Source organism: Pyxicephalus adspersus, unplaced genomic scaffold (assembly GCF_032062135.1).
Source record: "Pyxicephalus adspersus unplaced genomic scaffold, UCB_Pads_2.0 Sca185, whole genome shotgun sequence".
Classification (NCBI taxonomy): domain Eukaryota; kingdom Metazoa; phylum Chordata; class Amphibia; order Anura; family Pyxicephalidae; genus Pyxicephalus; species Pyxicephalus adspersus.
Genome location: NW_027317192.1, coordinates 1 through 12935, shown reverse-complemented (window position 1 = coordinate 12935; position 12935 = coordinate 1). Strand labels below are relative to the sequence as shown.

General features: G+C 39.2%; 1 protein-coding gene across 1 annotated transcript; it reads right to left on the bottom strand.

The window, feature by feature from the left end:
• Window positions 1-2830: 2830 nt before the first annotated feature.
• Window positions 2831-12822, bottom strand: LOC140344923 (C-terminal-binding protein 1-like). The gene is made up of 5 exons (XM_072432109.1): window positions 8686-12822; window positions 8445-8575; window positions 6547-6674; window positions 5761-5878; window positions 2831-4005 (listed from the first exon to the last, which is right to left on the bottom strand). Exons 1-5 carry the CDS (start codon window positions 8734-8736, stop codon window positions 3822-3824), a joined length of 612 nt encoding a protein of 203 aa, XP_072288210.1. The 5' UTR covers window positions 8737-12822; the 3' UTR covers window positions 2831-3821.
• Between the last annotated feature and the right edge of the window lie 113 nt (window positions 12823-12935).

The window sequence follows — 12935 nt, the reverse complement described above, 5'->3', positions numbered from 1 at the left end:
GGGGAGTCTGAAATATAGCAACGGAAAATAGTCTTCTTCCCAACTGCCGAGAGGATCAATGCTAGATGTCGTATGCCCTTGGAGTAACAGTTGCCATTTCCCCCATCTGGCCCAGGATTGCCCAAACTGGTGGAAAGTGCAGTGAGGTACATAGAAAAGAAAAACTTGCATTTATTAGTATAAGTGTATTTAAATGCTACAGGGCACACACTGTTACTAACCAGCATCAAAGATTAATGGGGTCTCCAGCAGTTTACCTGGAGTTTAGCTTTAAAATCCTTACTGATAACTGATCAGGAAGTGCAGCAAGATCTCTTGACCACAAAATTCCAGTTGTCCTAGAAAACGTTCATGCATGTCAGAGTATTTGGATGAACATATAGCAGGGGTGGGGTGAGTGGATTAGATCTTACACATGCATACGGTATCACTTGCTAATTTGAATGAAAGCCACATCTATAAGACTATATAAAGGACATTTTTGGACATTAGGCCACTTATTTTCTCCATTATTATTTTTTTATTATTATTTTCTCCAAAACAGTACACAAACCCTTGGACTGCAGTTCACAGCATTTGCAGATATGTTTTTTCTTCCATGCTGCCTGTAATGCGATCTCTGGAATGATACAAAATCATTTTTGTAATATATTACAGGCAACATTAAGAGTAAACTAAAACCACTCACTCTTCATTTTCATTAAATCAGCAATTCCAGAAAGGGATCATGTTGCGTTCAACAAGAAAATTATAAAGCGGTTCAATTAGAGATGATTAGGAATGTTTTTGCTTGTCATTCTATCAACTACTTGATGGTAGAGAAAAAAAAAGTGACAATTTCCTCTTCCAGAACAATAGAAAATTGATGAAAATTGTTTCCATCACTGCATTTCACTAAAGAGTAGTACCAGGGGGAATGAATTTATTTGATGTAAAAGTTTGAGATGTTTAAAATACAGTATTTGCCTTTCTGTTGTATAGTAGAGACATTTCTACAAATTTGTACCATTCAGCTGTAACAATTGTGGATCTATAAAGACCCTTTGGAGACCCCCTATGGATCTATGGACCCAAAAGGGCAGCCAGACCAGACCTCTGCTATCTGCAGACACCTTGTTCCATCAACAGTTTCTAACTAAATTGGGCATCTAGTAATGTGCAACTTCTATGGACCAATCTATGGACTTCTATGGACCAATAATGGTAAGCTTTATTAAATGTGCTTAAAACTCCATCATAATACCTACTGAAGGTGGAAGTGTATAAATTCAAGCCTAACCCCAATTTTCATTGGCTGACAAATCAGTATTATTACCCTGGATAATGAACATCATAGCCACCATTGTGAGAAATAACAGATCTGTCAGGATCATTAGGTTAACCCGGCTACAAGGGGGCTGGGGAAAAAAATTGCTGTTTTACCATTTACCACATCGTGCATGTAAGTCTCATATTTGGTGCTGGTATTCCCTTTAGAAAAGAACACAGATTTTAGCTTTGTAATGGTAATGATTTTTTGAAAGAAAATGAAATGCTACTTTTGCACAATAATGAACAGAATGAAAGACTTTAAATTCCTTTCACTCAATGCCGCAGCCTTAGTTTTTAGCATTGGTAAAAATCTGCAGTATTTATATAATGGTGGTGAGCCAGTTCATATAAAACAATGGTGGTGCCAGACTTCTGGCCCCCAAGCTACAAATGCATATTCACTCACCATGGTCAGGCCAGACACGTACAAAATCTAGTTTATAGCATGACAGGTGATCCTTTTCTCATACACCAGCGTTTAGTATTTTATATATGACAACACCTTTACATTACTCTTGTTCAAGGTCATTTACTTGGATGGCATAGATTTAGGCTACATACACACGTCAGGTGATTTTCATCAATCGCCTCAGGGTTAGTATTGAACAAGAATCTGTGTACAATGCTCATCCAACATCTTTCATTGAATCGTCCTGGCAGATCCACAATCGTAGCACATCGTCCGGATGACAAGCGCTGTACACACGCCAGATATCAGCCCAGAGGCGATTACTGGACAAGAATCATCTTGACGCGTGTACATAGTATTTTACAGATTTTATGATCAAACATGACCATCCCCTCTCAATAAGCTTGTTGGACATTCCAACAAAAACAGACCAATAGCCTCCCCTTTGCCAACCTCTACTCTTCCGGGAAGCCTATTCTGCCAAAAGTGAAATTGTAACATTACGGATGCTGGGTAAGACCGTGTAGTCCATAGATCAATTAATAGAAAACATGTTCAATAGGGCTGAAGTCAGTAGCTCTGTGCAGGCCACTCAAAGTGCTACACCAAACTTTTCTTGGGCTTTTCTTGGGGAAGGTAAATTTTTAAATTTTCCTTGCACACAATCTGGAATTCTTTGTATTTTGACTTTGCCTCATTCACAAACATTTTTTAAGTTATCATGCTCTACTCCAGGGGTCGCCAACCCCAAGTCCATGACCTTCTGACAGGTGGGCAGTGAGCACAGAGACCAGCCGTGGTTTGCGGCTTTGGGGTCGGGAGAAGGTGCGTGCTTGTGGGGGGGGGGGGGATGGGGGGCGCGTGCACAGGCAAAAGGCACTGACCACTCCCCCATCACAGGATCAGACCTGCGATAGGAGAGTGGGTTCTTGCATTGTGACGTCACCCAGGGGGGCGTTTCGTCCTCTGGGCATGCTCGGTCTGAAATCCGTAGATTCAGTGGTCTGAGCTCCAGAAGGTTGGGGATCACTGCTCTATTCCATTAAAGGAGACAAATTCTACCATTACTACCATCCAAAAGCCCTTCAAATCAAGACAAAACACAACAAGTTATGTATTTGGGGATTTTTAATCCTTTAAAATAATTCATACAAATGGTTACACTCACAAACATGATTTTAACCAAAAAGAAAAAAAAAATATATTGCTAGCCTACCACATTACCAGGAAGGAATCAATGTAGGCAATGAAATGTACTACCTTTCAGTAGTCTAGATTTCCCGCATACCACCAATAATATATACTTTTTTTCAATTTTTTGTTTTTCATAAACTGTTGACAAGAAGCACTATGCTCATTTATACGAAAATTTGATTTTTTTTTTTTTTAAAAAAAAAAGTAAAAGTAATTTTATCATCTGAAGTAAAGGGAATTCATGCCAAAAGAAAAAAAAAGTTTGAAAAAAAAAGCTTGTGGCAAAAAAATACATAAAACAAGCAGGTAAAAAATAACAATGCACTGTGGTTTGAAAGAAAATAAAATGGGAAAATGTATTCTCCTGAGAAGGTTGCCAACTGCCTTATTTACTGGGCATGTTACAACATATAAAAACAAAATTATATATTTTTTTTAGCTTTTTTTATCTATTTCAAAAGTGGTTTGCTGAATGCCTCCCTTATGTTTCTTTTTTTTTCCCCGATCGATATTTATGCAAACAAACCCTTTTTATGTTCTAAAAACTGTACACAGACAAGTACATTCATGAGATATTAACTACTAACTTCTCTTGCTTTAACAAAGGACCCAAACAGGACACAGAACAGTGAGGTCAGTCCACTGAACAGGGACAAACTACATTTTAATATGAAGGGGGGAAAAATAGAACAGTTCCAAATGCTCTCTGCCTCTCTTTTTATACTGTATATTTGGACCAATTTCTAAAAACAATTATGATCTGCAAGTTCATTATTTTTGCCTCTATTTGGAATCCAGATAACATTAATCTTCATATTCTAGGCATCTTCAGTCTCGGATGATCTCCAGATCTCCAATGCAAGGAATGGTCGTCTTTTGCAATTTTTTTTCCTCTTTAGGTTATTGGCTACAACTGGTCACTCGGATGGTCTCTGTCGCCTTCTGGTTTGACGGTTTGGCCAGGAGAAGGGGTGTGGGGTGGGTGAGCCACGGCAGGATGACCATGGGACACAGGCATGGCGTTGGGGACGATTGCATCAACTGCTGAAGGTAAGCCAGCTGGGGCCACACCAACGACACCAGGAGGGTACCTGCAGGAAAAAAACCTGGTCAGTCTACGCAAAATGGTACAAAGCATCTGCTGTTCAAAAGAAAACCTGACAAGTGAACAGATCTTGAAAAAGTAGTAAATAAGCAAATATTTCCTTATAAACATCTGTACAAACACCTAATATGGTGCATCTAACCAAGGTCACATCTGGCAAACAGACTGATAACATTTCAAGCATCGATAAAGGAATTTTTGCCAAACACAGAACTCTACTTCGTGGATGCATCAACGAAACAGTTTGGTTCGTACGGAATGTTCAAAACCTTTGTAGGGTTTTTATTGCTGTGCGAGTTTCCTATTGTGGGAGATCTGCTATACACTACCCAAGCATCAAATCCCCTGCCTAATATTGTGCAGTCGTTATGTCGAGGAATGAGTTATTTTTTTTTTTTTTATGTCCTTTGGTATCCAGCACTAGGACATTAGCAACATTTTCTTCAAATGACACTGCCTGCCTTCTTCCCATAGTGCATCTTGCTGTCACCCCCTGCCCAGGCCAATGAACAAAACACGCACCACCAGAAATTCACATGATCTAAAGAAACTTAGTTTCTCAGACCAGGCTATTTTTATCCACGGCTTATTATCTATTTCTTACCCACTGTAGGAACCTTTTGGTGATGAACATGGACTAGGCGGGACACCAACTGATGATCTGCTATGGTGCCCTATTTGCAGCATCCTCTTTTATGGATAAGCACGCATGAACCTAGGGCACCCATTACCCTCTTACTGGTTTCTTAAAACTACTTTTTGTAGACATTAACCATTGCCTTGACCTGCAGTTCAAGGCGCCCCCGATTACAGTCACTTATGCTGTCAAATTTGGCCCTTATCTAAGCCCTCCGAGTCCATAAAAGTTTTCCTATTGTTTTGGCTTAAAAAATACATGACCTTTTTAAGCATGGACTCTTCATTTGCTGCCTAATCTATCCCACTGTGTGACAGGTGCTATTGCAATAAAAAAAACATTTTTTATTTATGTTGTGCTGGCACAAAGTTCTGTGGTGCATTACATTATAAATTGGGAAAATAGGAAAGCAGTGTGGTGCTATAAACTGGGTTCCAAAGCAACTTTTATTTTAAATTTATCCCAAATTTTAATTGGGTATGGATGTTACATACAAGCATGAATTTTGTCTGCAACAAGCCTTAGCACTGCCCTTTCTTAACATGTCACTCCATTTACCAATATGTAAGCGTGCTTTGAATCCATAGCTGTGCATGCTGTAATCTAACTTTGTGCGGCAATGGGGAAGGATGCCTGATAGAAATGATAATTTAGATAAATCAATATGTGAACTCTCCCCTAATATGATATTCCTCCAAGAAGAGTAATCATTACCTCTGGGACAGACAGGCACACAATCAATAATACAAGACAATAAAAGGGCAGCGCTTAACATCACTTTCAGTCCCTGTCATTATTAAATATTAATGGCATCATGAATATTTGTATATTTAGATACAGAAGCTAATGGAGCAGTAGGAGTATTGCAAGAGGTCCACATGCAGGAGTAATAGACAGGTGCAAAGATTACACCGATAAGTTAAATCTCTCAGCTAAAGGGGGGAAAAAATTAGGAGAGTATAGGAGAATAGGTGGGAGACCATATAGAATTTAAATTGCAATTTCTGGAACTTTTATGTTTTGGGTTAAGAGGTTAAACTATTTTTTTTCAACCCACCTCTAATTTTACCTAGCTGTACAAAGTTTCCTAAAATGTGATTTTACCTGTAGGCAGCACCATTTAGTTCCGGATGAACTACAGCCGGCTCCATATTGGCCCAAGGTGCCGCTGCATTTAAGTGTTCTTTATTGACGCAGTTTTTCAGGCTGTCAGGGATACGACCTGTTAGGATAAAATGTATTTAGAGATTAAATTGTGATTTGTTTTTACATTTTCATTGGCCTGCTTTATCAAAGGTCTCCAAGACTGGAGAAGACAGACTATCATGGAAGAACATGGGTGGTCCAGCAAACTCTGTGCTTTGGATTTGGTCCAGGACTAAAAATATTTGACAAATTTGTTGATCACTTAGGTTCTTCTATGTTAGTCTATCCACTGCAGTCAGTGAGCTTTAATAAGTCAGGCCCATTGTACAAGACTAGCCCAGGAGTACGAACAATTGTGGCTGAAGTTCTAGCAGCATACATAAAAAATCTCCATTTGAAACAAGAAAGTAATTGTGTTAAAAAGTAATCATCTTTTCATTGAAAAGTACACCCATGTTATTTTAATGCAGGTTGGAACAATTGACTTCAGCCTTCCCATTGGAGTGGGAGAAAGCCCTGTGTAGGTGAAGATTGAGAGAAAATAGCAAATATAACATTAGGGACAGGTAGTATAGTAAACCTGTTACTATTCTCACCAATGACCATATGAGAATCACACACTTCCAGGCCACAAACAGATCTTTGCCATGAATGGAACCGAAAGTTTCCAAGCTAGGCGTATTAACCAACCAGACCAATATAATGAGCATATAAAACCCAATACAAGATGGCAGCCATGCTTACTTGTAATGGCTCTGCGGATCTCCCTCGCTGCCTCTTCTCTCATCTCTATTGATGCCTGTTCGCTGTACCAGGCCGCATGTGGTGTACAGAGGATGTTAGGGGCATCTTTTAATGGACCTTGAGAAAAACTGCAAGTAGTAAAAAAAACATGTCATTACCAAAACAGAAAATACTGGAAATCAACTTTTCTATTCATCAAAAATAGAAACTGCATCATGACGGAGCAACGGCCTTCCTGAGCCTCCCCTCTTACATGCAGACACATGGAGAAAATCCTCCAGTGAACACAATAAAAGACCTGAGATTTGGAAAGTCTAATGATAGACATGCTGATGACATGATCCTTTCCAATAAAATGCTGACACAGAATAACTTTGAAGGTGTCTGTCTATTTTTGCTCAGAGGCTGCTGTTCTTGGTTTGGACACAAGATGGCACCCAATGAGAACTGCTGGATGCTCAGCAATTCTTCACTACCAAAAAAATTACTGAAATGCCAGTTTAGTTGTTGTGGGTTATTGCACATAATCACCTTTCACTGTTTAAATTACATAACCTGGGTGAGATGATTATGTTGGGCTTATTAAATAATTAGGTATTACAGGCTAATACAAATTTTTGGATAGAACCTAATTATCAAATGACTAGTCATTAGATATTAACACAAAACATTCCATCATAAATCATGAGGAATACAGATTCTCATACAGCTTGTGGCTTTTTGCAGATAGGGAAGCTTTGTTCTGAAATGACGTGTAGAAGATAGACTGCCTCATTTATTAGCAGTCTGGAGGATGCACAGGCAACGTCTGTACTGCAGAATGCTGTAAACCTTCACGCACGGAATGCCGGGTCTGGTCCCATGCCAACATCATACAATAATTAGATAATGTGTCCAAGACTCACCCATAGACCTTGTTTATGAAGGGGTCATCATAACCCCCTGAATAGCAGGTCTGAGGATACCTGGACTTAGAAGCTACTCCGCTTTGCAATGCAAAACAACTTCATAAGGTTTTTCAATGCTGAGAAGCTTAGGATGCAATATTATCCAAAAAAGCACTAACTGGTTCTGAGAGGGAGACACAAGTGGAGGAGAAAGCAAGCAATGAGCAGTGGATGGAGACCCACCGTTGTGGCTGGCAACATAAAGCAAGTTCCCCTTTCACTTAAAGCGTACCTAAACTCAGAAATTTCACTATACATAAAAGGGTGGACAACCCTTTTATGTAAAGTAAAAAAAGGTTCAGCCATGGCCCCTTATTCTCAATCGCCTAGAATGGGACAAAAAGCCTCCTGGGATACCTACGTCACGCTTCCCGGGAGGCTCTTGGGTGCTCCTTCTGCACATGTCCGAGCATCTTAGGCATGCGCAGAAGCAGCCTTTTTGTGCAAAGAGAAAAATTTGCCGATCTTATGCACGAGCAGCGAAATCTGCAAGTTTCTTTTTCATCCTATGTCACCCGATATCGCGCCTGGTTTGGGTGACGTAGGATGAAGAACCCAAGAAGATGGTGGCGCCCGGAGCCACCTCCGGGACGACATGGGACCTGATGCAAGACACCTCTGGATGGATTGGTCTGCCCTGCGGGATTAAAGGTAGGTGTATTTTTTTTTTTTTAGACAGTTTTCAGTTTAGTTCCGCTAAAATCCTCAAAACTAGAAAAGCAAAAAACTTGTATTGCAAATAAATATGAACTGTTCAGGTGAGTAAAGGAGCAATCTGGTTAATATCAGCATCCAGAACAAATTTTCCCTTGGTAAAACATTAAAAAGGAGGTCCAGGAGGAAACTTAAACCCAATCCAATGTTTTCAATACATGCATGCATTGGTAGAATGTTCTAACAAATTTCAGGCAGAATACAACGTACAATACAATTAGTACAAGAACACAATACCTATAAGGTTCGGACTCATGTACGTCTAATGCTGCTCCTCGTATCCTCCCTTCCTTCAATGCTTGTGCAAGTGCCTTCTCGTCCACCAAACCGCCTCGGGCCGTGTTTACCAGGAACGCTCCCTGTCTCATCTGAAAAGGGACATTAGAGACATCAGAGAAAATACAAAACCTGCTTTAGTGCTAAATTACAATCCCTGGATTAGTAGTGAAATACTTCAGATAATATACAATGGTTTTACCAGAGTCTCTCTCCTCTGCAGCTCTGGGCTTGAGGTTGTGTTTTGTCCCATCAGAATATTGTACAGAATGGCAGCTGGTGGGCATACTGTAAATTCACCCTCTTGATACGTGATCTAAACTGGTGCGGGCAAATTAATACAGAATTTAGTCAACCCAATCTAGAAGCTAGCATTTTGTTTTAAAGGAAACCTTTCATAGAGAAAAATGTATAGGGCCTTTCTTGAGATCCTCAAATTGCCTACCGCCTGGATATTATGCTTTGGCTACAACACCGAGATCGGTCCTATCCCTGTCCCCATTTGATGACTCAATAGTATAAGTACAAGAGTATACCAAGGAATAGCATAACAAAAATGGTAGTATTGGGGTCTGGTGGAAGTGATATAGGAAAAGCAAATGCTGGTGGTAATATACAGAAAACACTGGAAAATGGCTTATTCACACTGGCAGTGAGGTTGCGGTGCATTTACCACTCATACCAGGAAACTCTACATGTTTCGTCTCCATGTGGCAGCCCCCAAAAGGGAAGAAAAGCGGCTGCAGAGAATGATATAGTACCGCTCACTGCTTCCAGCTATGTGCAGACGCTCGATCTTTTAGAAGCAATGCTGCCATGTGAGCCCTTATGTGGCTGGCAAGGTGCAAGCTGCACCAAAAAAATAAATAAATAAATAAATAAAAATCGATCAAGCAGCATGTGTGAACCTGCCTTCAGATTACAGAAAAAGTCTCATATTAGAATTAGAGAAAAGGCCGTGCTAAAAAAAACTACTACAGCAATGAGAATATTTGCTCAAACCTTTGCATAAGCAGTTTGTTCAAAAACAAAACGAGGGGTTGGCTTATTGCCCATTTAGTGACTATGAAATAAATAGTATGCAAATGTATTTTGTATTCCTTAATATAAAATACACAGACACCGGGCACAGCTATTCCTACAGTTTCCAGGAAACTGGTCAGCATTCGCTCAATCTAAAACAGCAACGCTGCATGTGGCCCATCATTTGCCCATTTGTTTAATTGCTAAAAATGTCTACCCGACTTTAATATTGCCTGCTTGGGCATGACATGCAGCTTAAGGTATTCAAAATGGTGTTGCTATTCCAAGTATGTGACAACGTAGAAAATATTGCCGTGTCATTTATTGCGGTGTTGTCATTTGCTTGCACCGAGCAATACAGATAACGGCAGATACTATAGTGAACAGAGAACCTGTGTGCACTCCGCATTGTACAAAATGCCAGCTATTTAAAGATGCACACACACAGCGAGCCCTGAATAGCGGCATATATATGACAGCTGCCATCGGAGATCGCCATGCCAGCTCCAGTTGTCGTGGTAACAGAGCTCCTTGACAATGACAGAACAGAGGTGACTGCTTATATTACACCTCGCATTCTGCACAGTCCAGATCCGGAGTTATGTTCTTGTCAGCAGTATTACATTCACAGAATATTTATGGACTGGGACAAGTTTATGTACTATATTGTCATGCAATATTTGGTGGTCCACAGAAAAGTTTGGACATTTGCAATTTTTATGTTTTATTAATAAAGCAAAAATAATATTCTAATAAATGTATATATTCACGTTTATATTTGCACTAAATTTACAAACTGTACTAGAGATGGAAAAACAATGGAGGCGCAGCGTGACATCAGTGTAGTATTAAGTTGTATGAGGGAACCATTGCCGAGCCGTACGCTTCAGTATTGTTTCCACCATTACAACAGTCACCCCGCTCCACCAATACCGATTCTCATCTGATTGTTTAATTTTATTTCTCAGATGATATTTTAGCTAAGTATGACCTTAGCTGTGTATTTGCTTTAACTTTTATTTTTAATGGCATCAAATAGTTTGACAACTATCATTTCTTGTTTGGTCTTAGAATGAAAAACACATGAGTGGGAAAAACTAATATTTTGCATTACTTTAGTTATACCAAAGATAATACAACTAATGATAATAGTAACAATAATAATACATCACTTAACCTGAGCTGATCAATGAATCAGAGCGTCTACAGTCCTCATCAGGAACCATTAGGAAGATCATTATTTTATAAATGCATTTATCTTTTTTTTAAAAATTCATATTAATGGTCCATGGGATTTAAAATGATGAATTTAGTGGTCTGTGATGTCCGAAAGGTTAGCGACTGCTACCACAGACAGGCTGATGTCTTGCCAATATTTGAGGCCTGCCAAAGTCATCATAAACATGGCACAAAGGTTACCTTTTTATTTTGGCTTGGTCAATGGTAATCCTTCATATAAAAGCTTAGTTAGGCAATACAAGACACTGGTGCACACAAAAACCTGTACAGTTTAAAATATATATAATTTTTGGAAATCTTAACCTGATGTTTAAAATAGATTTATACAGTTTTGTAAATTGCAGCACATGGCATTGGATATGTGAATGTAGGGATGGGTCCATATAGTTCCACCTTCCCATTAAACTGTGGCATACAGAGGTGGCCCAGGGAAGTTATGGACTACTTGTATCATGCTAAATGCATGAACTTTGCTGCATAAAAATGGACAAGTGTAAATCACTCCTTTAAAAATTAATAAGCCTGATAAATTGAGTTTTAATTCAAAATTCCTGCCAGCCCAATGCAGAATATACCTTTTATTGCAGAACATGGAAGAATATACAAAAACGATGTATAGATAGAAAGATAATAGTAGGAGGAAGTTAAAAATAGAACGATATAATGAACATAGCAAGCTATTTCAAACTCTTCCATGTGCTGCACTATTGTTTTATTTCCTAATGCAGGGAAGACGACCAACTCAGAAGACTACATTGCAATGTGTATGAGTATCTTATTTTAAATTGCCCATAGAAAGAGGAGGACCACAGGGAGGGAGACAAGTGCATAGCATTTTTCTTACACATAATTTAATTCAAGAATTTTACAAATGGGTACAGTTAGTCTGTAATAAATAAAATGAGTTACTGTCCACTTTCTCAACATGACAATTGTAAGCTCCTCTGAGTGTAAAGATTTGCAGAACTTTGTGCTATATGCAAAAACTTAGAGGTCTACCAGGTGTAAAGGATGCAGATAACAGTAATGACCACAAGAGGGAGTCCATAAACCATAAAGAGGGGTAAGAAGCACAAAAATCAGCTGTACAGTCACACCATGGGGGCTATGAGTTCATGGGTCTGAATAGGCATGGTAGGTGTCAGAAAATATTAAAAGGAAACCTGCTGTTAATAATTACCTTTCACCAAGAAGTGAAATCAATGAAAATCCTTTAAACAGGGACGTCACATAAATTATATATTGCAGAAAGGAGGGTATAAGAAGTTAGCTTATAAAAGCCTAACAAAAATGAATCATTTTAAGGACCTTAAAGGTTATTACCCAAAGTTATCCTTAAAAAGAACTGTATCCCAAAACATGGAAACATTAATCTGCTTATAGTTCACTTACAGCACTCTATTTCATCGTTCCCCTGGGCTTTTTGAGTTAAGCAAAGCCAACAAAATGCCTTGATGGGTAGAGGTCAGTTTTAAAATTGCATTTGAATACAGACTAACCTAAGCAGCTCCTACATAACATTCCAGTCTATTGTCCCTGGCACCTTTTTAGTCATAATGTCTGGTCATGAAGGCTGAGAATTATGAATTACTTAGGCTATGTACACACGTGCAGCAATTGCCGTTGGAAAGGATCTTTTATGTTCCTTCCAACGGCAAACGACTGCACGATGCATAAACGAGTGGTGTACATACATCACCATTCTGCTCTATGGAGAGGTGAAGGGGGAGAAGGAGGGTGTGGCACCCTGCTGTGCTCTCCCCTTCACTACGATCGTTTGTCATCCATCGCCCGTGGATCCGCTAGGACGGTCGTTCGGATGATGGGCAACGAGCACTGTACACACGCAAGATTGTCACACGATATCTGCCCTGAGCTGATTATCGAACAAGAACCATTGCACTTGTGTACTTAGCCCTACACATTTCTAATTTTGTGTCACAAATACATGGGGCTGACAATGTAGTCAGGGCACCACATCTAAAACATGTGAACCAAGAACTATAACAGAAAACAGGACTTTTAGGTGCCATAGAAGTTGAAGGATTACCTTCGAATACAGCCATACTGAAATTTAGAAGTTTGTATGCCTTTCAATGATTTTTTAATATTAAAGTATAAAAGGCTAATATATATATATATATATATATATATAATCCTGTAGAGTGCACCATTGGCCTACCAATACCT